Source organism: Vipera berus (assembly GCF_964194415.1).
Source record: "Vipera berus genome assembly, chromosome: 2".
NCBI lineage: Eukaryota > Metazoa > Chordata > Lepidosauria > Squamata > Viperidae > Vipera > Vipera berus.
Window position 1 is genome coordinate 170,774,967 of NC_138203.1, and position 27,794 is coordinate 170,802,760.

At 40.0% G+C, this 27,794-nt stretch overlaps 1 protein-coding gene across 7 annotated transcripts in view; it reads right to left on the reverse strand.

Moving 5' to 3' along the window:
- EXOC7 (exocyst complex component 7) overlaps positions 1–6,312 on the reverse strand; it is a 44,964-nt gene extending 38,652 nt beyond the window's left edge. For 6 of the 7 annotated variants that reach the window (XM_081320949.1, XM_081320948.1, XM_081320951.1 and 3 more), the window contains exons 1-4: positions 6,145–6,312; positions 3,744–3,809; positions 3,169–3,353; positions 506–611 (exon numbers count right to left, since the gene is read on the reverse strand). In XM_081320949.1, coding sequence (XP_081177075.1) covers positions 506–611; positions 3,169–3,353; positions 3,744–3,809; positions 6,145–6,204 — 417 coding nt within the window. In that variant the 5' untranslated portion in view covers positions 6,205–6,312. Of the gene's footprint in view, positions 1–505; positions 612–3,168; positions 3,354–3,743; positions 3,810–6,133 lie in introns of all 7 variants that reach the window. The other variant, XM_081320950.1, reaches the window with a different exon arrangement.
- Positions 6,313–27,794: the final 21,482 nt, after the last annotated feature.

Here is a 27,794-nt window from a genome sequence, read left to right on the forward strand (position 1 = left end):
TCAAAGATCTGAAGGTATCAAGGCTAACCACTAGTGATCTGTTTTGAAATGCAAACACTGTAGTTCCTTGCAACCTTTGGAAAACCAGTTTTTCCCTCTTCCCTCACTTCAAATACAAAGGAAACTTGTTTTCTAACCAAATCACACCACAGTCATGGATGTTTTCTTTCTCATCCAGCTGCCTGCCAGTTGCAGACCTAATTCCATTTCACTCAGTTCCAAAGCAGCAGAGGCTCACTGAGGAAAATTAAATTCAGCAATTGGCCAATTCTCACTGTTCAGTGACCGGCTGTGTTGGGCTAAGCAATGATTGGCTGAAATGACTGGCATATTTCAGAGTCAGAAGCATGGACACCAGCACACCAAACCTGCTTTGATCTGAAGTTAGTGAAGGCTTGTGCGCAAACGTGAGCTGCTTTTAAAGTAGACATGGAACTGTCTGCAATTAAACCAGATGGTAGTATGGCATAGTTCATTTATGTTGATATTCAAACACATTACATACCACTCTATTGAGTTCTGGACTATCAGGATTGTTATCTTGAAAATATTCCACAGCCTTCTGGATTTTAGCCATGCAGCCTAAATATTCTTCCAGTCTTCCCGTAGGACTATAATGGGGAAAAAATAGTTCAGGAAGGAAGATCATCAGACAACTGATTGCTACAAAACTATATGAACTTCTTTTCCATTTTCCCTTGGAGCTAGAAAATAATTCTGTTTATTCCCCCTATGAAAAGCCTGCTGTCATTAACCAGGACTGGACCTTTGGTTCACCATTAATTGCTAGTTCAAAAGTTTCAGTTGGCAAGTTCCATTTGAAACACTGGTATAGGTAATTGGTAGAGATATGGGTATAGGACCTGTCAACAAAAGTGCGTATAGTCAAGGCTATGGTCTTCCCAGTTGCAATGTATGGCAGTGAAAGCTGGACCATAAGAAAGGCTGAGCGCCAAAGAATTGAAGCCTTTGAACTATGGTGCTGGAGAAGACTCCTGCGAGTTCCTTGGACTGCAAGGCGATCAAACCGGTCAGTCCTAGAGGAGATCAACCCTGACTGCTCTTTAGAAGGCCAGATCCTGAAGCTAAAACTCAAATACTTTGGCCACCTAATGAGAAGGAAGGACTCACTGGAGAAGAGCCTAATGCTGGGAAAGATTGAGGGCAAGAGAAGAAGGGGACGACAGAGAATGAGGTGGCTGGATGGAGTCATTGAAGCAGTAGGCGTGAGCTTAGATGGACTCCAGAAGATGGTAGAAGACAGGAAGGCCTGGAGGAACATTGTCCATAGGGTCGCGATGGGTCGGACACAACTTCGCAACTAACAACAACAACAACAATGGGTATAGGAAGAAGAATGGACATTTTTTGATAGGGAGCATTTTTTAAAAAAAAATACTTTGTTCATTTATATACTACATGTACCCAGCTACCTATGGGAGTTTATCTGAGAGTACAGTATGGGAGTATCATAAAATGATTGCCACAATAAATATGGCCAGACACATAGCTTTCCTGTATTGGAAGGCAAACAGGTAAGAATGCTTATTGCTTACATCCTGAAGATCCCAAAGGTGTTTTGTTCTAAGCAAGTACATTCAATACCAAATACAGCAATTGCTCATAACCTCCTATTGTGATTTTATAAGTACCTATGGAACCTACATAAAGGCATCCTTGGGGAATAAAAATGATGCTGCGTATCAGCATTTATTTATTCCATTTATTTGGCCTCCCTCTTCACCATGGTGACTCTGGGCAGCTAGCAACAATTAAAAACACAACCAAGCAACAATTTTGCTTCGCTGCATGCTTTCGTCCATTTTAAAAACTTACTTTTAATATTTAAGGTCAGAAGAAAAAGAAGACCAGGCACACAGCAACGGATTTCCACATTGTTACCTCTACATTAAAGGTTCACAACTTTTTCAGGGGTGAAACCTATAAATTGCTTTTAGTGGCATGTCAAGAGTTCTACTCTCCCCAAAAAACTGGTGCAGCCAGAAAAACACTAAATGTCAGTCTCCATTCAATGAAAATATGTATGATTATTTTTCAGTCATGTATTTGTATAATTTTCTTCATCTTTTTATACTAAAAAATACAATTTGGAACAACTTTTGAAAGTGTTTAGGATCAATACTTAGACTTTCAAAGGCCACTGGTAAATCTGGGACTTCAGATTATGCAAATATTCCCTTATCTAAAAATATAAAATTCACAATTGTATTAATTTGGAATCAAGAAATAGTCTGCTATTTCATTGGTCTCTAAAAGAATTTCTTGATTCCCTTATTAATATATTTATTTATCGTTTTCCTCTCGTCAGATACTGCCCAGTCAGAGTCCAGACCAGCCCGAATCTGAGCAATTTTGTCCACCAGATATTTACTAAATTCCTCGGCCCGTCCTCGTAAGGGGTCCTCTCCTGTCCCTTGATTTAAAAGGGAGCGGACCACTCTAAACAGGGCGGCCGGGCAGTTGTCTGCGGACACAATGAGGGTGGTGAAGTAAGCGCGCTTTGCCCCTCCATTGCCACAAGATAAGATCTAGAAAAGGATCTTAACTGTGTTCGGTCAGACTCGGACTGACTGGTTCTCCAAATGCTCTCTAGGCTCCTTCTCCGGCGTTTCATCTCCCGCAGGTCCTTGGAGAACCAAGGAGCGAGTCGGGACCTGCGCCAGGTCTTCTTCATATAAATAATAATGGCAGATATAAATAATAATGGCAGATACAAATAAATAAAATATCTAACAGTACACAATAAAACAATGAAAAGTATAACAATAAACATTTACGTTAGGTTAAAAGGGTACTTTTATTAAATATATTTGCACTTCTCCAAAAAAAACATAAAAACATTAAGCCAGCTGCTGAAAGAGATATTCTAAGGCTGTAAGACTTTGCTCCTAATTATGCTCCTAACAAACTTTGTATCACCTTGCACATTCCACTGCAACTTTTTCTCACATTCACAAATTCTAAATATGTGAACTTCTAGAATTCTTAAAAACAGATGTGCTGGCTAAAAATCTACACATCGGGGTGCTTGTATATTGGAAATATTGTTTTGATTCAGCCACTTTTTAAAACAATGAAATTATTCTATTTGGAAGAAAAAGGAACATTGAAAGAAGAGCAATGTTATTATACAGTATATCAACTTACCCTTCTTTTATTATCTTCTCTGTGTCGTTTGCTACATGGAAGTAACTTATAATGTGATCCAAACAAAAGAGAGTCTTCTCCACATTTTCCTGAAGTCGCTGAAGATTTTCAGTTTGTTTATGTACAGGGATAATTGAGTTCTCCAGCTTCATCAAACGGCTTTCAAAGGATGAAAGTATTGAAACCTAAGCAAAAAAGCTAGAAAAATAAGCTATAGGCAACTGAGACCATTTTCTTCAACCATTTTCACTACTACTACTACTACTTTGCAGTTCTATCTACTACTACTTTGCAGTTCTATCAAATATAATTCAAAATGTATAAGGTAGCCATGCTAGAAAATGTTCAACATCCTTTATGAGATCAAATTATCTTGATGGGTCAACTCAACATTCTGGAATTATTATCAAGGTTCTGAGACTTTCATCAGACAAGATAATATTCACAGCAAAAACAGGGAAAGATCAAAACCTGCATTACACTGAAACAATGAAACTCTGTCAAAATGAAATGTGAGAGAAGCTTGCTTGGATGATTTCAGGCTGCACCAAAAGGCATTAGTTATATAATCTTACCATATTTCTTGTGAGGTGATCACTTTTTTCTAAACTCTCTCTAATGAAAGACAACGTTTCTTCTTCCTAATGTTACAAAAGGAAAACATACAATCAATGAAATAAATAATTTCAGAATATAAAATGAACGTAAGTTCCCAACAATATGTAATACAGAGGGAAAGTAGAAATCCTTACCACTTGGCCACCAATCTGGCTGTTGATTATCATGGTCTTATTTTAAATATCACATCAGAGTTTACTTGTTAAATTATACCCTGAATCTGCTGTATATGAATATAATTTTAAAATAATCATTTATTAACCAACATTCCCTTTTTAACTTTGGGAGGAGGGTGCAGGTGAATAGAAGAACCAAGCACACTCCTCTATTAAAAGAAACTGTTTCTGATACCTGAAGGAAGTTCCCAATGTTCCAGAGAAGTTGGCAAGCTTCTTTTTTTGAGAAGTAAAGAGAGGTAGTACAGATTACTGCTTGGAAGGAAAAGTATTCTGTATTTAGGAATTGATACAGAAGAACCCTTTTCTATGCATCTCTCCAACAAATAGACCTCTGTAAATGAGTATACTCTCCAGAGCGGCTCTTCCACAAATCAGGCAGGTTTGTAATGAAACAGGTTAATCTTCTGGATAACCCAAATCCAAATCATTTTAGAGGTTTAAAAATTAAAACCAACACATGAATTCAACCTGAAAAACACCTGGAAACCTGTTATACCAGTTAGCAATCTCGTATTTTAGATCAACTGAAATGATTCTCTTCAAAGATAGCCCTGCCAACAATGTGGTACAATAGTCTTAATGTGGTGTCTTCACATTGTTTACTGTAGTTCTCATTCTTAATATACTGTATATTTGGCAGTAATATCACCGTCAAAATCACCATCCAAAGATCTAGGGACAGTTTATCAAGAAGTATTGTGCTAACCTGATCTTTCAAGTAGAATGCAATTCCTTCCAAGACATATTGATTCACAGTCCTAAGTCACAGATTCTGTTAACAAACAGTACTTCTATCTTATTCAGATTAAATTTCATTCACTGTCAAACTAGTAAATTCAGATTCAAAAATATCAATTACTTCTTTGAGGTTATGTGAAAAAATACAATTGAACTGTATTTCAACTGTACTTTACTCTAAATGCCTTCTGCCATGGTCTCATAAAAATATTCAATCACTCAGAAAGCAACAAAGAATTTTGTGGGACAGTCAAGACCAAAGATGCTGTTGTTGTCGAAACATTGTCCCAGAGCAACATTTTCTTACATTGTGTAGCAATATAATACAGCAATATAATGCTGCTAACATAGTGCCCCACTAGTAGATTTGCCATCTTTATGTGATCTAGTGATATTGAAATGTCTTGAAAACCATGCCATGACCCTGATTCCTTTAACATTATCCTCTTTTAATTTTTTTATTTGTATTCCACCTTTATTATTTTACAAATTCTGCCTCCTATTTTCTCCATAACAATAACCTTGTGAGGTGGGTTGTGCCTCCGGGTTTTTGACTCCTGGTGACTGCCTGAATAAGTACCTGCAGTTTTCTTGACAAGATTTCAGAAATGGTTTGCCCTTGCCTCCTTCTTGGGGCTGAGAGAGAGACTGGCCCAAAATCACTCAACTGGCTTTAATGGCTAAGGCAGGACTTGAACTCAGCTTCCTGTTTTCTAGCCTGGTGCCTTAACCACTGGACCAAACTAGTCTCTCCCCCCCTCAACTCTCTCCTATATTTTACCTGCAGATTGCAAAAACAAAAACAAAAACCACCCACCTTTAAATCATCCAGTAATAAGAGTCACTTTATTTCAGTGCACGCTTAAGTTATTCTGCAGGGATGCCTTATATTTAAATAGAGGCTCACCACGACTTGGAAGCCCAGTTCTTTGTTTAACTCAGGGGTCTTCAAACCTGGCCCTTTTATGACTTGTGGACTTCAACTCCCAGAATTCCTCAGCCAGCAAAGCTGGCTGAGGAATTCTGGGAGTTGAAGTCCACAAGTCATAAAAGGGCCAAGTTTGAAGACCCCTGGTTTAACTGGTAGACACACACAGACACCATCTTTCTTGAGCCAATGTTTAATTCACCATTAATTGGACCAGGATGTGTTAAGTCAGTTTTCTGAGTTTACATAATACACTGGCACAAACCAACCCCACAGCCTCCTCCTTCCCCACGTCCCGAGCCAAGACGTGATCGGCGAGTTGACGGGAACAGGGTCGTGCCAATCCCGCCACGAGAGGCAGAGGGTTTCCCAGACCTTCTTCAAAGTGCCTCAGAGGGCCCAGACCGGGGGGAGGAGGGGAAGGCCAAGCCCGGGGAGGGAAGCGAAGGGGTTGGGTCTGATACCGGGGAAGGTCTCCGAAGAGCCGGGAGAGAAGACGTACCACCCGCCCACCTGCTTGAGCTTCTCTTCTATTTCTCTCCTCCGGGCGGACGCCTCCTCGGTGGGAATCATCCTGAAACCTGACCGAACCCGGGAAGCTGACAGACAAAGCCGGCACCTCCTCTGCACTCCTGTCAACTCGTCCACGTCCGCCTCATTCCCCGCCCCTCCGGCATTGAACGGCCGCCATGCTGGGAGTGGCTCTCTTGGAGCGAACCGAGCATGCGCAAGTGGGCCATTTTGGAAAAGCGTCTAAGGCCGTTCGGTTTTAGAACGCCACACGGGTAGTCCAGAAGTGGGCGGGGCTCTCACCGCATGTCACGCCTAGCTCGGTGCTACTGTACTTAAGTTATAGCCTGTGATTGCTTGAAAACCGTTCTTGGTGGGGTTTTAAGGAGTGTCTTATCAACGAACCAATTCTAGCAAACACATAAGTAGGTCTATTCAGATGTAATTCCTACTGAATTTTAGTGGAAGTCGCTCTCAGATGAATATGTGCTTGCAATTAGTACAAATAGTTTGAAAAATGTGACTTAAGACGACTTATTATAGTTGCAGCCTAGTTTGCAACATCCCCATGATCATCTGGAAAAAATTAAAATGCTTGGTAGCTAGTTCATATTTATGAATGTTTTGTCCCAGGGTCATGTGCCACCTGAAAAGCAACCAGGTTACTTAACTTATGAACTGCAGTGATTCACTTAACAACTGTGGCAAGAAAAGTTGTAAAATGAGTAAAACTTAGCAAATGTCTCACTTAACAACAAATTTAGGCTCAGATAAGTCAAGGACTACCTGTATGCCAATGTATTATGATAGACTATTTTAGCTCCTCTGGTAGCTATAAATGATTTATTGAAACAAATGTCTTTACCTCCTCAATATTAGACTACAATAGCTGTTACTCTACAATAGCTGTTACATACAGTGGGAAAGGTCAACAAAATGACAACAATCTGTCACAAATATATAAGGTGCCGTATCTGGATGATTACTTGGTCATGTATTTGTTGTTATTATTTGCTCTTTGGACAGCTATACAGTTTGCTTGCTGGAGCTCTGTTTTCTTTCCCTGAGATGTTATGACTCCAATTCTGGTTTACCCGTCTTTTGTCATGCCTTATGTATCTAAATAAATGTACTGGGTGTAAAGTGATTTATGTTCAGATAAACTTGCAGAGAAGTAGAATGTTTGAATACAACAGACTTCCTTGCTTTGCACTTATATTTTAAACAGAAATTTCTCCTGACTACATGGACTTATTCCCAAATTCTAAAATGTGAAAATGTTTTCTGATCAAATAGAAGCAATTGATTAGCTTCCTACAACTTAAGGCAGCAGTCCCCAACCTTTGCAGCTTGGTGGCCTGGCTGATGGGTGGGGGTGGGGAGAGGGGAACCAGGCCATGTGAGTATCAGGCCAGTGCACATAGCTCAACTCATGTGAGTGTCAGGATGACGTGCATATGCATACATGTGCAGCTTAACTGGTGTGAGTTGTGCTGTGCACACATGCGTGTGTGCTGGCCTGCCACTCACGCAGCCTGATTGCAGATAGGCCAGGGCCCTGTAGTGGGCTGCAGCTCTGAGGTTGGGAACCCCTGACATAAGGGACAATATTTTACAGTGCACACATTACAACCAATTTTCTTTATGCAGGTACTGTAGCACAGGGCTTTTCAACCAGTGGTACGGGTACCACCTGTGGTACATTGGCACCTGGCAGGTGGTACGCGACCATCCTAGAAAAGTGGTAGTGGGGGAGGGGAATGAGCTGAACCAGTGGCAGCACTGCACAAGCCTGAGTGAGAGACGGCCGGAGTTGCAGGGCTGTCAGGGCTCAGGGGAAGTGCCAGGATCAGCGCCAGGGTCCAGCTGGAGCTCAGCGCTGATCCTGGTGCTTCTGCTGAGCCAGAAGAAGCGATGATCAGCTGGAATGTTGCAGCACTGATTCATATTTATGACGGTCACAGTGTCCCAGGGTCATGTGAAGTGACCAAAACCTGCTGCAACCACCCAGCAGACGGGGGGGGGGGGAATAAAAACCAAATACCCCCCACCCCACCCCTGCTGCCAATCCTCAACAGAAATGCTCACAACAATGAAAACCTCGGACTGGAGGAAGAACGCCGCCAGGCGGGCAGGCAACTGTCTTGCTCAGCTGTGGCTTGGGGGGCACTTTTTCAGTGCCATTGTAACTTTGAACAGTCACTAAGCGAACTGTTGTAAGTTGAGGACTACCTGTACTTCATCATTTTTTTCCTTTTTTTTTTTTGGTCATCAAGTTTTTGACACCTTGCTAGGCAACTGGTGGTACTCGGATGTTGCCATATCCTAAAAGTGGTACAATGGGTGAAAAGGTTGAAAAGCCCTGCTATTGCATTCCTTGAAAGGAAGAATATCAGAAAAGTGTATCATACCTTAATGTCTAGGTACAAACTGAATGCTTAAAGGCCATTTAGGTTTGAGATTTACTGTATGCTGACTCATATGAAGCTAACTACAGTATTACTGAAAGGATCTGAATGCTTTAATCCAGGGGTGTCGTACTGCCGACCCACAGGCCGGATGGTGAAACCGCCCCCACCCCATTGCCAGCAATGGAAAAAAAGTCATGATATGTCGCAACACGTCACATGGCGTTGCGAGTTTGACACCCCTGCATTTAGTCCCTGTATGTGGAGATGGGAATATGTCCCTAGACATTGTTTCTCATTTCTGTAGTTCACATCAGTGTATCTTCCTCAGAAGATTCCTAGTGAATTTTTTCTTCTATGGTTGTTTTCTTAAGGTCCGGCTACAAAAAATATGTGAATGCCTAGTGGGGAAAGAGAGTTTTAGAGCTATTAAGTAAACATTGAATAAAGCACCATGCAAATTTACTGTTCTTTTCCCAAACAGATGACATAATTTGGCTGAGTTATTCCTATTTTTAGTGAAGCAATAAAACTTGGTCTTTTGGTCATAGAAAGGCACATCCCATTTTATCTTAAAGATTTTACACAAAATTGATGACAGTTTTTAAAAAGTTTTCTGTAAAATTGTCCACTAGGTGTCCTCATATACCAGTTTGGAAAAAAAAATAAGGGTTGAATGCTTTGTTTCAAGCAATACAGTAGTATTCAGTCTTACATTTAGGACATGTCATTTGTAATTTAATTGGGACATTCCTTTCAGGTAGGGGGCCAGCTATTCTTGATGCAGCTCAGATAAAAGTAAATACTATGTTCTGAGTCCTAATCCACTTAGCAAACAGCAGTGCACACACCACAAAAATGTGTTGGAGAATGGGGAAATGAAATACTTGGAGAAATTCACTGACTCTTTCAGCTAGAGTTATTGCAACATAGAAAGATTTTTCAGTTTAGGTCTCTGGAATAAACTGATAATTCTTACCGTTTTTACATGAATCACACTATTTAATAGTGGACATATATAGAACACGATGTAAAAAAGATGTTGAGACTCCAGAAAGGGTACAGAGAAGAGCAACAAAGATGATTGGGGGACTGGAGGCTAAAACATATAGGGAACGGTTGCTGGAATTGGGTATGTCTAGTTTAATGAAGAGAAGGGTGGGTGAGGGGGTGACATGATAACAGTGTTCCAATATCTCAGGGGCTGCCACAAAGAAGAGGGAGTCAAGCTATTCTCCAAAGCACCTAAAGGCAGGACAAGAAGCAACGGATGGAAACTAGTCAAGGAGAGAAGCAACCTAGAACTAAGGAGAAACTTCCTGACAGTTAGAACAATTAACCAGTGGAACAACCTGCCTCCAGAAGTTGTGAATGCTCCAACATTGGAAGTTTTTAAGAAGAGACTGGACAACCATTTATCTGAAATGGTATAGAGTTTCCTGCCTGAGCAGGGGGTTGGACTAGATGACCTCCAAAGTCCCTTCCACCTTTACTACTACTACTACTACTACTACTACTACTACTACTACTACTGTTGTTGTTGTTGTTGTTGTTGTTGTTGTTGTTGTTGTTATTATTATTATTATTATTATTATTATTATTATTATTATTATTATTATACGCAGCCTACAGCATCTCCTGAAGATGGGTGCACTTTCTTCCGCTCCAGTCACTGAGGACCTTCCTCTTGCTACACCCCACACACCTCCTCCACGACTATGACTCAGTCTACTTTTGCACACATGCTTAATGCTCTTTGAAAAGTTGTTAAACATGTTCAGAAACCACCTGACTCTATGTGTCACTTGTCACTCTGGCAACTGGAAAGGTGTCTAAACCCTCCATCCCAGGCACCTGTCCAAGCCTGCTCGTTATATGTTAAGGAAAACAATTGATTGATGTTTTTCCTGCCAGTAAATTACATTTAGTAGGAGCGAAATCAAAGCCTGGGGAATCCACCAGTGCCCCACATTAAAACTATAACGACAACACTTACTACTAAGGCAGAATAGAGTCCAAAAAGCAGGGCAGGGCAATTTATATGGCTGCCGTACTTTTTTCCCTACTCAACCACTGGAGGATATTGAATAGTGAAGAACAGTAGGAAGAAAGAGGGAAATCTGCAAAAGAAAAGAGACTGGTTTTTCTCTCTGTCTCTTTCTCATGAAGTCACAATTCTATATTTTCACAGTTACACCCAGTGTTAATATGTGCCCCTCTTATAGTTATCCCTCCAAGAGAGAGTGACAGTTTACCAATGAGACATATTCCCAGTGAGTAATAAAAAGTTTGTGGCATCATTTTGAATTTTATGGCTTTTACTTCTTCTAATGGCTTCTAAATCCCAGTGGGCTAGTAGATCTGCAGAGTGATCGTAGAGTTGATTCTTATATCTCTTTTTTCTTTATAAGCATGACCAATGCCATGCTTATATGATATGCTTCTATTTTATCTTACGTAATTCTTGCAGCAGAGAAAATGCCTATTGTGAGGCTCCCTTATAAGAATGCTTTGTTTAGTCTTATTAGCTATAATATTTTCAGTTTATTATTTCAAATCAGAAGAGCATGTATTTATGAAAATAGTGGGAATTCCTTGTAAATAATACCTTTTCAGAAACTCCAAAATCAAAGAAAATGTTCCATCTTTGTTATATTTGTCTTCTCCATTTTCCTTCTTTCTGTGTATCATGTAATTCTGAATTTATCTGAAAGTATATTTCATTTTAACTGCAATCATACTGTATTGTATTATGACAAAAAATGTCCCATGCATTCAGAAGGAACAGAGAACTTTTTAAAATATTACCTGAAATTATTTTGCTAACCTTCAAATAGATTTGGCTTCCTTTTTTGTTAATTTAAGCCGATATGTGAGACATGAATCACCTTAAAAAATCCCTGTGCCAAGCTTCCTTCAGGTACTAAGGCTAATGCCTCCTTAAGTAACACCAGCTGCCTGCAATTAGTGCAGGTTCAAGTCCCACCAGGCTCAAGGTTGACTCAGCCTTCCATCCTTCCGAGGTAAGTAAAATGAGGACCCAGATTGTTGGGGGCAATAAGCTGACTTTGTAATAATGCCGCTTGGGGGGGGGGGCAAAAGCCCTAATAAGCAGGCATATACATAGAATGAAGGCTATTGCTAAGCACATTGATTTGTGCTTTAGATTGTAAGCCGCCCTGAGTCTTCAGAGAAGGGCGGGATATAAATGGGATTTTTAAAAAAAAAATATAGAAAAATGTTACTTCATGCCTTTTAGAATCAGTTATCAAGTACCGCAAATTTTTAAAAGGGCAGCAAGAACAAGTTATTGATTAACTGACAGGCCCTTGTCCTTGCTGAAAAAGGGGATAATATAACAGCTTAGTCTTCTCTAATCTGGAGGAGATCTCCAGTACACTATTATACTACAGTCCCATAATTCCCAACCAACAGAGCCATCAGATCTAGAGGAAAGCTGTTGAAACAGCCCCCCTTAGGGCTCTTCCCTGCATCCTGGGAGATGTAATTTCCTTGAGTTTCTAGAGCCTTCCTAGGCAAAATAACAGTAAAGTGGATGGGCTTTATATCACTAACAAGAGCTTGTGTTTATCTGGTCAGATAACAATAGCTGTGAAAACTCCCTTTGCCTTGTGGCTCTGATAAATAAAAGCTATTCATTTGTTGGGATTATTCATTGCTTTTGTGGTGCTGTATTCCTCACTAGGGATTGTTTGCTTGGGCACGTAAATCTGAGGAATGGTTCTGCTGTCAATTCATCTGGCATTGCCTGTGGAGATTCTCAATTATCCACGTCATGGTTGTTGCATGCAGTTGAAAAGGCAACTGGACTTTCTTGGGGGTTTTTCCTTGCAAACATTTCGCTTCACATCCAAGAAGCTTCTTCAGTTCACTTCTTGGATGAGAAGCAAAACATTTTCAAGGAAAAAAACCCAAGAAAGTCCAATTGCCTTTTGAGTAGCACCTTTGGGACATCTGGCATTGCATTTCTTGCTTTCCTCTGCCTGTTTTTCAAAGCTTTCAGAAGCAGCAACAACTTCCTGGTTACTATCTGACCATAAGCATTTGAGTGTTTGGAAAGGGTGTGAACTGGACTGGAATAGAGTGGAGAAATAAGAGCTGCAGTTATTGCTACTGTTGAAACATTTTCCCGGTTGGCCAAGAGTGGTAAAGAGAAAAAAGACCTTTTTCCCCCCAGAGAAATCTGAGGATGGAGGTGGAGGGAAGAAAAGCTCCTATACATTTCCTCCTTCTTGAAGAGATACTCTGCAAGATAAAGGTGAAGAGCCAAATTCTTGTCAGACAGAATCCCAGCAACAAAGTCACAGCTGGAAGGAAGAGAAGGAGGGGTACCGGAGAGACAAAATTAGTTGTCCCACTGATGGCCTCTAAAAGCCATACCAAGAAGCTGTTAAATTATTAGGGCAGAAGCCCCTCCTGCCCAGTCCTTAATATCACTGGTAAAAAATTGAATTAGAATTTTAGTAGGGAGAGTTGGCATCCAGATTTGAAATTTTCCTCCTATTTATCATCTATCACTTGCAATCTGTTATATAATATTGCAGTTGCTCAGTTCTGAAGAAAATGAATTGGTTGTGATGGAGCATTATTATAATAGTTGGTAGTATACAAAACCTAAAAAAATAATATACAGTAATACACAACTTGAATCATATCATTATACCAACATGACCTATCCTGCTGGCAATTTTCTCTGTCAGCAAGTAAAAGAAACCATAATAGGATCAGCTGTTGTTAACTTAATATTAATAGGAAGTCTTCATCGAGGAAATAGAAATAGCAGGAACATTGAGGGAAAATGATAATGCATGTTGGAATTGTTGGGTTTAATTGTCTACATGTGAGTATAGTTGACTGTGTGGCTTGGCCCTTCAAAAAAGCAAATTTTAGTAAACATTAGTAAAAGTAAGTCACATAGCAAACCCCTAGTTCAGAAGGTAGCAAGAGCTGCTAAGAATCAAGAAGAACCAGGATGGAGGCAACACCCTATGGATTCAGATTAGATTTTTTTTAAAAGTTTGATGGCTTTCCAGCATCCAAAAAAAGGACACAATTATTGCTAACAATCCAACCTGATGAGTGGCCCTAGTTCTAGCAAGAGTAATTTTGTAAAGCACATGGAAGAGAACAAAATGCCATAGGGGATTATTTTAAATAGTTGGGTTGAAAAAATATTTGGTCAGCACAGGGTTTTTTTTATTTCCCACAGTATTGTGACTTCAAGAAATGCTATTCTCAACTGCTTCTCCTCTATAAGTAAATCAAAAGAATATATAATTAATATTTACAAAAGATGCCCTACAGGATAATGGAAACTGAATTGATTTATTCAACTGGATTGGTTTAACTGTTTAGTCTGCTTTACCAAATTTGGGTTTTTAAACGTGTTTTGAAAGTGTTCTTATTCAGAGGGGAAAAAACAAATCATTTCAATGCAATTCATCAGTTCTTATGGTGAAGTAGCATCTTGTTACATAGACAGTTTAAAGGATGATATGAAGTTCTGCTGCTTTTTTTATCTCAGGAAGCTGAAATTGCATACAGCAGGATCAGAAATGTGTGTTAGTGAATATGTGTGGGCATGTATGCATATGTGCATTCATGCATATATCAGTATACATACATGTTTCAGGACAATGTATGTGTAAGGTAAAGTAAAGGTTCCCCCGCACATGCGTGCTAGTCGTTTCCAACTCTAGGGGCCGGTGCTCATCTCCGTTTCAAAGCCGAAGAGCCAGCGCTTGTCCAAGGACGTCTCCGTGGTCATGTGGCTGGCATGATCATTTGATCTTCACAACTAAGCGCTTTCTTTCTTTCTGCAAAATGAAATTAGGGCTGCAAGATTTAATCAAGATAATTAGAAGATTCATCAACTAAAACATATAATTACAGATTAATTTTTTCCCCCTAGATAATTAACTCGGGTGGGATCGATGAACACAGAGTGGTACAGATTGCGCAGATTGAGTTCAAACAAGGCTTTCAAATGTGTGCTTTTTCAAGTTATTGATGGGATTTGGGATGTGAATCAGCAAGATCCTTTACTCCAGCTTAAAATGCTCACCACAGCCCTCTTGATCTGCTAGTACCCACAGAAGATCATCGGTCTCCGTTATTTCATTGTTAGGGTGCTCCCCTAATTACTGCTACCACAACCACAGTTTTGTAATTCCACATCAAGTGAAATTAGCCTTACTGGAATCCATCAAGTTCTGCAGTAGGTCTAGAAAGCTGTTTTAATATTTAAGCCATGTTTAGATCCAGGAAAGCCTTTTTGATTTGCATCATAATGATGCAAGCAGTTGGAAAATCTGGCCAAGGATTTTGTTTTTCAAGCAGCCTTTTAGAGAGTCCCAAAGAACATAGTAATAATCACAGAACTTCCTTGACAATGATGCAGATAAAATGTTTGGCCTGCCTTTTTTTTTAAATTGGAGTTTTAAAAAAGTAATTACCTGCATATAGCCTAACAGAGGCTTAATGCATGACTTTTGCTTCCTATTTTTCTTAAAACATAGGTTTTTGCATCACTTTCCGTTCCCTGACACCACTGGATGACATCGCCAGGGCTCATTGCCTTGGAAGAGTGAGGAAGATTCTCAGGGATGACTCACACCCTGGACGGTATCTCTTTACTCTCCTACCATCCGGTAGGAGATATAGGAATATAGCCAGCCGTACCAACAGGCTAAAAAATAGCTTTTATCCGTGGGCTGTTAGGCTTTTAAATGGGATATAATCTTATGCAGAATTGACTTGGGAGGCCGGTGTGTGGTGTAGTTGGTTCATATAGTGTGGTGGGATGGAGGGTTTGTTGTCACTGTGTGTTGGGGGGAGAGAGCACGGGGGGAGGCTCAGCTAATCTCAATGTACACATGTTGTACTTTGACAATAAAGGTTTATTATTATTATTATTATTATTATTATTATTATTATTATTATTATTATTATTATTATTGCCGAAGGAAGCCAGCTCTAATGTATCTCTGTACAAAGGGGGTTCACAGGAGTAGGAATGCTGGGAAAAATGGTGTGTGATGAATAAATCATCCTCATACGACCTTCCACTGCATGGGGTTCAGGGAAGTGAAAGAAACACATGAAGTCATTTCTGTCCTTTGGACTTCAGGTTACCTGATAATGCTTCACAGATTCTTGGCACTTCTATACAGCCTAGTTGACCTATGTTCCCTTCCTCACCTTTAGGGAGTCAATGATAAGGCACAAAAATCAGCACTCCAGCCAACAATTTACCCCCCTCTCCCCCCAAATTACCTTGCTGTGTTTTGTGGTTAAGGATAGTGGCAAGAGAGACAACAATTTATCATGGCACCTTGACTTCCAAATGAAGGAGGTGAAATTCCCAGAGCCAGAAATTAGAATTTTCCACTAGTGAACAACTATTGATCCCACAGCTTCAGAGGAAAGACTGCAAAAGTATCTTCTCAGGGTTTCTTCGAGAGTAGAAGATGAGCTAATTTAATTTTTGAAGCAGATCGGCTTGCAAGGGCTGACAGGAACTCCATAGTTTCATGTAGACATTGAGATGAAAGGTCAATTTCAAAGTGATGCAACCCTTGCAAAGGGAAGCAACTATGACTGGTCTAGAGTAGCTGGAAGTCTCCAAACCCACTAAGGGTGGTGGATTCTGAGATTCTGCAGAATTATCCAGAATTGACTCTTGAACTTTATTTTAATGTTTGATGAACTTTCTTGTATGATGTTCCTGTCCTTTTGTTTATTTAGACTCTTAGTTCCACATCAAATGATACTATTGAAGGAAATATTTTTATCCAAAAGTATCTGAAGAAAAGGAAAGTGTTTTCTGTGTTGGATGGATGGATGGATGGATGGATGGATGGATGGATGGATGGATAGATAGATAGATAGATGATAGATAGATAGATAGATAGATAGATAGATAGATAGACAGACAGACAGACAGACAGACAGACAGACAGATAGACATAGATAGATAATCATACATACACACAAACACTTACATATCAGTATAATTTAGGGCCATTTCATACACATGGCTTAAAACAGGAGTTGCAATTGGTGAAATCTCTATGGAGCAGGGTGCTCATTTGCATTATAAATGCAAATGACTGAGAGTCTCCAGGGCAATTTAAACCTCACGTATAAACATGCAGTTTGGGTTAACATAAAATTACAAGATTTTCATTATTTGGTTGAAACCAAGGACACTTTAGTCTGGGAACTCCCTTTATAATCCCCCCACCCTTCGTATGACGTTATGATGTTTTCACAATGAAACAATGTGTGAGAACAAGCTTCCGAGTGCCAATTGCACCACTTTCCCATCTCCCAACATGTACTCTAATCTTTTTTATCTTACATCGGCCATCACCTTTGAGGGTGATTACACTCTACCCAGAAAATCATAAGTTCAAGGCTTTCAAAACATTGGAAAATTTCAATTCTTCTCTCCGAAGTGGTGTAAAAGAGAGACAGGGCTCAGAATCCTATCCACATGATGCAGTTTTCTCCCATTGCTGGTTTATTTGTTTACTGAATTTGAAACATTTACACCCTGCCTATTCTCTGTAGAGTTTTAGGTGGCTCACAATATTCACAAAAAACCCTCAGAAATTATTAAAGGGCAGATAGGGAAAAGTACTCCAGCATTTAAACATTTTTAAAACAACAGCAGGTCTCCAATGCAGATAGTCAACATGCTCTTTTAATCATACCATCTAGAGTAGACAGATCTTGAGGGTTGTTGTTAAAGCAACCAAATACATTCCTCAGGTTGCTCTCAAAAGAAAGAGTTTTTATGGACAAAGATAGTTGTTCAGACATTCTGGTCCTAAAGCCCCTCAGGTTTTAAACCTCAATACTGGCACTTTAAGTTTTACCAAAACAAACGTGAAGCCAGTGCAGCTGTTTCAATAAGGAATCACATGCTGCTTTGTGCAATTCCTTTTAGCAAGTCAGCTTCAAAGGCAATCTTGAGTAATTCACATTGGGATCATCCAGACATGAAGATAATTAATCATGTGTCATCATGGCAAAAATTTGCATTTTGGAAGACTGAACATAGTTGATGCACCTGTCCTATCTACTACTGATTACCTGAGGTAATCTCTGGGATCAGGTCTAGATAACTCTGAAGCTACATAACTATGTTTTCAAAGAGAGTGTTACTATACTCATTACAGAGTGAACTTGTTCTGTTATTGAAGTTTGAATTACTAGCCCATATTTACTCTGAGGGGTCCTTGGTGCTTGTGAGCTTGCTTGTTTTCTTGCAGACGTTTCATTACCTAAACTAGGTAACATCAGCGCTGCTGCTGATGTTACCTAGTTTGGGTAATGAAACGTCTGCGAGAAAACAAGCAAGATCACAGAGCACCAAGGACCCGTCATTTCAACCCTTAGCTACAAATATTCTCTTTTATTGGCATATCTACTCTATTATGTTAACTAACAACAGTGTCCCTTCAGTCAGAAAAAAAAAGAATATTATCTGCATATTTATTTCAAAGAGTCGCATAGCCATCCATCACCATATTGGTGACACTAAATTTCAAAAGTCTAGATAGCCTTATCCAGTGGTTTCCTGTATATATTAAATATAATGGGCAAAAATAGAATCTGGTGGAACTCCATAGACCTATAGGTGTGAATTGAGCAGATATTTCCAGAACTATTCTGTGAAATCAACCTTTCAGGAAGATAACCATCATCCAACTATATATGCAACTCCCTTCCCTGAATATCTGTCAAGAAAGATACCATGGTCAATTTAACAAGGCCACTAAAAGATATAGCAGGACAGATTTTTTTTCCCCTTTGAGAACTAATAGCAAGCTCGCACATGTGTGCCTTTGAGTTTTTGACTGCTGGTGACTGCCTGAACAAGTTCCTGCAGTTTTCTTGGCAAGATTTCAGAAATAGTTTGTCCTTGCCTCCTTCTTGGGGCTGAGAGAATGTGACTGGCTCAAGGTTATCCAGCTGGCTACATGCCTAAGGCAGAATTAAATGCTTACCTCGTTTTAACCCATAATAAAATCCTCGTGAAGTCATTTGGGCTGAGAAATTGGTTGGCGTATAGCTAGTGAGCTATATGTTAAAGTATGGAATTCATTATTCACTTCCTTATGTGCAGCATTCTAAATATTAGAAGTCTGTATTTCTTAATGGTTTGAGACAGCCTGTTTTAGCTGATGCCACATAGATATAGGATATTTGTAATTCTTAAACTTTCATGCTGAGTAAGAATTCAGTCAGTTATTTTCACAAGGTATAGGATTTATGTAAAATATTATGTAAAAATTGTTAGCTAAAAAGCACATTTTATTTCTCTCCAGATGGACTCTCTCTGAATGTTCAGATTGGGCCAGTCAGCATGGGAAATGGAACATTTCATGTTAAAATGGAACATTCTGAAAATAGATCACTTTATTTTGTATATCTCAAACTCAAAGTCACTAATACTAATGGCTAGCAGGATGGGAAATACAGTAATACTGTTCTGTAGGTCACTATAGTAGGCATTATATTATTTCTAATGCCAGTCTTTTATATTATCTTAGGTAAAGGTAAAGGTTCCCCCGCACATGCGTGCTAGTCGTTTCCGACTCTAGGGGCCGGTGCTCATCTCCGTTTCAAAGCCGAAGAGCCAGCGCTTGTCCGAGGACGTCTCCGTGGTCATGTGGCCGGCATGACTAGACGCCAAAGGCACATGGAACGCTGTTACCTTCCCACCGTAGTGGTCCCTATTTTTCTACTTGCATTTTTACGTGCTTTCGAACTGCTAGGTTGGCAGAAGCTGGGATGAGTAACAGGCGCTCACTCTGTTACGCGGCACTCGGGATTCGACCCACCAAACTGCCGACCTTCTGATCGACAAGCTCAGCGTCCTAACCCACTGAGCCACCGCGTCCCTTATATTATCTTATGGAAGAATAAAAAGTAAAGGTAAAGGTTCCCCCGCACATGCGTGCTAGTCGTTTCCGACTCTAGGGGCCGGTGCTCATCTCCGTTTCAAAGCCGAAGAGCCAGCGCTTGTCCGAGGATGTCTCCGTGGTCATGTGGCTGGCATGACTAGACGCCAAAGGCGCACGGAACGCTGTTACCTTCCCACCGCAGTGGTCCCTATTTTTCTACTTGCATTTTTACGTGCTTTTGAACTGCTAGGTTGGCAGAAGCTGGGACGAGTAACAGGCGCTCACTCTGTTATGCGGCACTCAGGATTCGACCCGCCAAACTGCCGACCTTCTGATCGACAAGCTCAGCGTCCTAACCCACTGAGCCACTGCGTCCCTTTATGGAAGAATACAAAACACTTAAAATGTTCAGCATATATAGGGCCAGCATAATAGGAAGTCAATCTAACTAAATGACTAAAGAATAGCAGAAGACCTCTCTAAGTCAGAGGTCCCCAAGCTTTTGGGCACCAGGGACTGATGAAGTGGAGAGAGGTTTTTCCACAGACCGGAGGAGGCGTGGTTTGTGTGCTGCCTGCATCCTGCAGATGGGGCTTTGCTTGTCTGTGTGGACTGGTTGCTGGCATGCCGTGGCCTGGTCCTGCTCCACGGACCAGGGGTTGGGGACCCCTGCTCTAAATGACAGAGAAACGTTATGTTGATAATACTTTAAAATAAGTGATGATGTCATTGATAAATTATAATTTACTATTAAGTGTAAATCCCTGCATGGGATTTCTGTAGGATTTTCTGTAATAGCTCCACACTCCAGATTTTATATGGTCAGAAGTTTTCAATATTTCTGATGATTGAAGCTGCTGCTAATTGTATTCTTATATAGTGGAGCCAAATGACCTTTGGATATTTATACATTCTTCCTTGTTAATATGTCTCATAGTGAAAGCTGCCACAGCAAAGCGCTACCTCCTGCAAACCAAGCAAATGAGCCATGCACGACTCCCAGATTCCTTTGGCTAATTCCCCTCTGATCTTCTACTGCACTCTTACCCTTTACTGACTTTGCTAATGAATAGAGGAACTGATACACCTACTCATCCATACAATCCCTCTGCAGTCCCTCGTTCTGGAAAAGTCAAATAGGATGACAACTTTCTTTTTAAGACCTCCCTTTTTAACACAATCAGTTGAAAAGGAACTTGAAAGTCTCTGGTGTAATCTTGGTTTTGATGCAAACCTTAGAAAGTTGCCCAACAGATGGCTGTCTAATTGGACAGCCTATTAGCTTCTGAGTCAATCTGTCCCATTGTCGAACAGCCTTTATCATTAGATGTCTCTCCTAATGGTTTACCAAATCTCTTACAAGTTTTTATCCTGTTTGGGCTCTGGATCTACTTGTGAATGCTGGAATTTTTAAAGGCCAGGTATGGATTAGATTTAACACATCTATTTTAGTCTTTAGAAATTCAAAAAAAGGAACATTTCAGCCCACTCCCCTGTCACCTCAATGAATTTTAAAAAGTACATTTCTGTTTGAAAAGTTGTACAGACCAAGGATGAATAAAATTAAAGAACCATGAGGAAAGAGATTAGGAACTAGAAAATTACCTGTCTTCAGTTAGTACTTGGTAGGAAGACAGAGCAAGTGAACAGATGTGATCAACTTATTGCACTCTTTTTGTCTAAGTCACAAAGCATTTCCTTTCTGTTTAAATAAATTTAGAATTATTCCTAAAGTTACAGCTCTCTATATGGCATATAAATCACTTTGCAGACCTAGATTCTATTTTTGTTGATTTTCTACCTTAACTTGTTTGAAATTCATAAATGAGTCAAGCTGAAATCTTCTTTTGGAGGTGATTTCTACAGTCTAGGCACCGACAGTAGAAGACCACCAACTATGCATGAGATAGTGATGCCAGGACACTGAAAGTGACTCTGAATGAGATCCATGCAGTAGACTCGTTTTATTAGTGTGAGTTATGAGACATCCCATTTTTCTTTCTTGGGCCTTTAGAAGTTAGTGTTTTGAATACAAGCTATGCTATTTTTCTTTAATCAAAGATTCCCAACCTACTCTTCCCTTATTAACAGTGATTTAAAGGGATCAAAATGTCACAATCTATAATTAAAACCCTAAACTTTTTAAAAAAGCACAGCAAGGGGAAAAAGTCCTAAAAATGTTCAAATATCAAAAGGCTGCAAATTGACCACAGGAAAGTCAGCACAGCCTTATTTCCCCCAAGATTCTTTGCTTCTGCCAACAATCCTAGTATATGAAATCTGCTTTTATGCATATGAGATGTGTACCTGTGAATGTGTGTGGCTTGTTATACTTTTAAAATTTATTTAAAATCTTGGAATCATCATTGGCCATAAGTTTGTGTTAAAAATAAGAAGTTAAATAATGATGTAAAAGTAGTAATGTTGGTATTTAATTTAATTATTTTTAACATCTTTTTTTACCCTTTTCAACTGCATACCTCACTCAGGTCAGTCAAAACCTTTTTTAAAATGCTGGTGTATATAACTGTACATGAACAGAAAATGTTATTACACCATTTTTACTTCCTTCTTCTCTGTTACCATTTGTCCAAACCGAAAAGATTTAGAATGCTTTTAAATTCTACTGTGCTTTAATAAGTACAACCCAATCCATTGCAAGGTTAAGCATCTGAAGTATGTCTATATTAAGAGAGGGGGAGAAGCTGATTTTCAAAGCCAGTGCTTGACAGGGCATTGTAGATTAAATAAATGCAGCACCATGGGCTGCAACAATGTGTAACTGGGGGAGAGCTCAGGCAGTAATCCTTGAACGGAGAATATATGTGTTGTCAACACACATACGGTGTGTCTTTTTTCTTCAGTGGAAAAGGTCAGGGGGAAAAATAGGCATTGTTCTGGTAAGTGTACAATAAAATAGTGCAATAAAAAAGTGTTTCAGAAACATTTCTCTAGAGGAGGACAATTAATTATGCAACCCAGTTTAGCACTTTGAGATTTCTTTGCATCCATCCCCCCAAAAGATCCTGAGAAATGTAACTGGTACATATTTTATGAGGAATCTTATGTCTGTTTGCTACTGACCTAGCTGCAATGTAGTGATGGAGACTGAGATGGAATGTCTGGGATGTCAGCTAATTACTGCATGGGAAGGGGGTGCTCTGAAAATCCTCCTTTACCATTCCCTGAACAGAGTCAATACTCGGCATATATTGGATGAGTAGGAATTTATGCATTAGACATGAAGAGGCACAAAGTTACTCATTCTGTAGCCCATGCAGTGCCTTTGTTGAAGGCGAAGATTTATGCAGCAATCAGGGTAAACTGGAAGATGGAGGTCTTGGTCAAGATCTTTCAGGCGGAATTGCTTTCCCCAGTCTGGTGTTTGCCAATTCATTGCAGGCCTCCATTTCTGGAAATGATAGTGATTACAGTCACAAACACCTGGAAGGTGCCTGTTTATGAAAGCCTGCTCTGGAGCAGAGATGGCAGCTTGTATCCCTCCCCATTGTAAGCTCTTGTTTTCTTTAAACCCAGTGAAACTCCATTTGACTTTTATTCTGATTTATTGTATGGTGGTATCAATAACATGCCTGTAGCCATGGGAAAATGCTTACAGACCACAAGCCCTGTTCTAATAGCTAGAGATAACTCCAAGGATCTTCTTCAGAGGCCACATCCCCATTTTGAGAAATCAGAGGTCTTTGGTTACTCTTTGCCCTTACCAGGATGTGGGCTGAGAGAACTGGATTTGACAGGCTATTTTGCTAGCAAACTTGATGTGAAAAGGACAGGCTGCACCTGTGATTTGAGGTCATTGGTCAACTATTCTCCCAAGCCCCTTCTTCTTTTCATGGGCATGCCTTGGCTTGCCTGCTGTATTGTGCCACCTCTTCGTCTCAGCTGAGAAGCATGTCATCCAGTAACGGCTGGGTGCCATGGTGGTTGTTTATATTTGTTTACCTCCCTGGCCTCCCTTGGGTGCACGGAAGGAAGGAGGCACTGTAATTACAGAGCAAGACGAGTAAAGAGCTCCCCGGGGCAGGTTGCTCTGCAGGACACAGAGCACAGCTCTACAGTAGTGCTAAACAGGACAGCCAGGGGCTAGGACCTCTCTTAGCTTGACTATTCTTGGGCCACTTTGATTTGAGAGTGGATTCGTAACATTTCTCTACCATTAGAGAGCCTTTCGTTCATTCCGTTCAAAGTATTCGTAAATGGACTCAAATGAAGGACTGAAAGGAAGGCCTGGGGGAAAAGTTCAAAGGAGTGCAACAGGCACCTAGGAAGGAAAAGGGTATCAAGGAAAGGCTAACATTGCTTAGATAAATCCTTGTGGTGGAATTTCTTGGAACTACAGGAAAAGGAGATGGGCTTCCTAAAGTGGGACTCTTTCCATGAACATGTGTTTTTTTCAGCACAAGCATGCATATTGTGAGGCAGCTTTCCACAAAATGATGCTGTCTGAATCTTAGCTAACCAATTGGCTAGGTGTCATTGAATTAGGCCTTGATTCCTGGTGACTGCATGCATGGGTAAACACCAACTTGAACTACAGTTTGTAATTCTTCCACAGATATTCCTATACTCCCAGACTCGGTCCACCATATCCATTGTCTTCACCTTCTCTAAATATGTTGAGTGACAATACCCATACAGTAACTATAGTAGCTGAAAATGATAGGAACTGTAGACCTAGTGTACCAGGTTCAAAAAAGCTGATATTAGCTCACAGTCCTGTGGTCTTGCAACCCAATAAGCAAGTAGGAACATAAATTTCAAACAAACTTTGGCAATTCAGAGCAAATGAGCTCATCTGGAAAGCAATACTGACTGCCCCATGGTGTTGCCACCTTTTCTTCTGTTTCAACCGGCTTTTCCTTTTGTGCCTTGCTCTATAATGGCAGGTTCATCATGCTTATCTCCAAGCCAAGGAAACACTTTACTTGCTCTGTTGTTTTGACTTATTTTGATGTTTGTCATTCAGGAGCAAGACTGCCAGTTCCTTCCACCCCCTTCCATCTGACAGAAACCTCCCCTCCAGGCCTCTCCTGCATTCTAGGGAAGGGGGTTGGATATGTTTTTCAATGAATTGTATTTCTCAAGGAATTACTGCCTACAAAAATTGGCCTTGGGCTGACAACAAGAGTAGTTGGTTGTGAATTAGGAGTGCTGTAATTCAACACATCCAGGAGGCACTACTGTTATCAGTAAGAGAACATTTCATTTTAGCTTTTTCTGGACATTTGTTGAGGAATAATTGGGTTTTTTTGTCTGATGAATTGTCAGCATTCAAAAAAGATGCAGGATTCTTGCATCACGATGATCACCTAAAATTTGAGTTTGTCAAATTTGGGGAATTTGATTTTAAATGACAGCAAACTATTAGTCTAGTCAAAATCCAGTTCCACTTACTCCTATACCTTCTTGCTTGCTTCGTTCAAATACAAAGTCAAACCCATGTTCCCTAACAGGTCTCTTATCTGTTTCAGAGTTATACATACCTGTTACATATAATCCTTTTAAGTTTGGGATGTGCAGTTGTCTTGTGCACAAGGAGTACTGCCATTTTTTAAAAACATAGCTTATTCATGTCTGAATCTTTGCAGTTCATTCTCTGAGTAACCTGCACTGGTACAATTTCAACCACATTAACTTTTTGAATTAAAGGCAGTTTAGGTTCAAGTGTACCTCAGCCTGGCAATTTAGGGAACCTTATATACCTGAGCACAAAAGATGACACTCTCTTCTTCCATTGCTGAGTTATCATAGAGACTTCTTCTGCAATCATCTAAACATCATTAGTTCTGAGCACAGTCTCTTGATAGGGAATTTCCATCCCAAGGGATTTTGCTGAAGACATACTGTGCCAGTGCCTCTGGGTGTTTAGCTTGCCTTTGCAAAGAACAATTATTTGTGTCTTAAGTATTGTCTGCAGTGTGGGGTGCCTGGACTATAACACTGGATCAGCAATACTTGCTGTGTTTTGACCTGTAGAAGTTTTGTTTTAAGTGTATACTAGGTTTGCATGGCATATTGAACCTAGCCAGTAATTTTTAACTTAACTGAATTAATTAAGCCCAATCAATAAGGTTAGATTTTGGCTCACAGTGTTGTGAACAGAAAAAATGCTAATTAAATTATCCATGGCTGTTTCATGGCATAAAGAACAACATAAAAGTTATTTCTTAATATCATTAATATGAAGTTGGCTTACAGAAGAGTTGCCAGATCAATGATGCAAAAATTCCAGATGACCAAACAACCTCTCTTTGTTATCACCTCGTAACCTAGTGAATATGTGAAATGGCTATTCGCCATTTGATTAGGAAAGCAAAACCTGTCTACTGAATCCTAACATTATTTAGGGTGCAGAATTAAAATTCAATGATACCAGCACTGGAGAAAGAAAATTGGATAATGAGACTATTACACTTTGAACATCTTGTTTGATCCTGGATTAGACTCGTGGCTCAAGAAACTCACTGTCTTGAGATTTTCTGGCTGAAAAGAACAAATATAACCATTTCCTACATACACACACACACAGACACAGACTTTAAAAAGTCCATACTCGTGATGTCTCATTATGCACAATAAGGAAGCAGATGCACATAGAATATTTGAACTTCTGGAACCTTCTTCACACGCCAGAAGCTGGGAATTCCTAAACTTTGGAGTCTAGTTTCTTCATTACTATGCGACATGTGTCCACCCCTTCTGCTCCTCTGCACCATTCCTTACTTTTTTTTTTCCCACCCTAGCAAGAAATGTAAAAAGGCGCTGGATTTTCAGAATGAGAGGGAAAAAAATGTAAACAGAAGTGGGAGGAGGGAAGGTCTGGAGATCCATCAGCTGTGACTTGCTCAGAAGGCAAGGCTTCAAATCCACAGAAGGAAACAAAGACTACTAGATTAGCATTTCCAAACTGAGCAAAGACTGGCCCCATTGCAGAGCTGTTTATTCTAGGCGTTGATTTTCAATATTTAGAATGATTAGCAAGTGAAAGCAGATTGTTGCCAAGATGGATCGATGCCAGCCTCTATGCTCAGTGAAGAAAAGAAAAAAACAACCTATAAAAGGACAGCAAGAACCAGAGAGAAAAGAAAGGCTTATGTTATATTTTCTCCAAGTCAGTTAAGTGTTTTGAGGTGTTCGTGTTTGCCCAATTGAAAAAGAAGATAGATTGTCGGAGAGCTGGGCAGGGGAGGGGAGGAAAAATACCAACCAAATCATAAATGTACTGATCCAAACTTCTATTATGCAGAACTTTTGCTCTTCGATTCCATGCTGTATAGTCACTGCTCAGGATTTTAGGGACAAACTTCAGAGACTTCTGTCAATATCTGAATGTAGGAAATGATCTGATCTTCCAAGAAAAGCCATCATTTTGGAACAAAATTTCATTACTTATTTCTACTACCTGCTCACAGTTATCTCTGGACCATTCACAATATAAAATTGTCTGATGTTAAATTTAACATGGATGGATTCTTGATGTTCATAGCATTTCACAAATACAACAATTGGGACTAGATGACCTAAAAGGTCCCTCCAACTCTGTTATTCTATGTTCTAACTTTATATGCAATGTATTTTAGTTGGTATCTCACATGGCTAAATCTGGGAGTAAATCAAGTAATCCCAGGGCAGTGGTGGGATTCAAATATGTGAACAACCGGTTCTCTGTGTGGATGCCACTTTCGGAAGTCCATCTGGGCCTGGGCAACAAAAAATTAGCTACTGGTTCTGCCGAAGTGGTGCGAACTGGCTGAATCCCACAACTGTCCCAGGGGATCTGAGGGAGGTACAATAGATGGTGTCATTTTTCATGCATGAGAAAAGCCTGGGGATCCTGGTTCATACTTTTTGGGGGTGCCTTGCCATTGAGATTTATTCAGTAAACCATGGTTGAGAAAGCTGAACATATGAGCCAGTCAAAGAAGGTGTGATCAGAGTTTATCAAATGAAACCTTGCAGATCCCCATTTTAAACCCTGATCCAGGGAAGAAATGAAAGTGCATCGTCCTCATTATAAAACTGACTTTACCAGCTCAGGTCCTCCATGCATTTTGGGTAATAAAATTCATAGCATGACAAATGATTCTATTACCCTGGCTGGTAATGCTGAGAATTACAAATTCAGCATATCTGGAGAGATACAAGCAGGAAATAATTTTGTCATTTATTTGGGAGAAATTCCATTTCTCCTCAGCTTAAGCATTGGCCTAGAATAAGATGTTTGTACTCCATGCCACAGAAGTCCTTCCAAACAGGCATTTATTAGGAACAGGCCTGCCAATGTAAC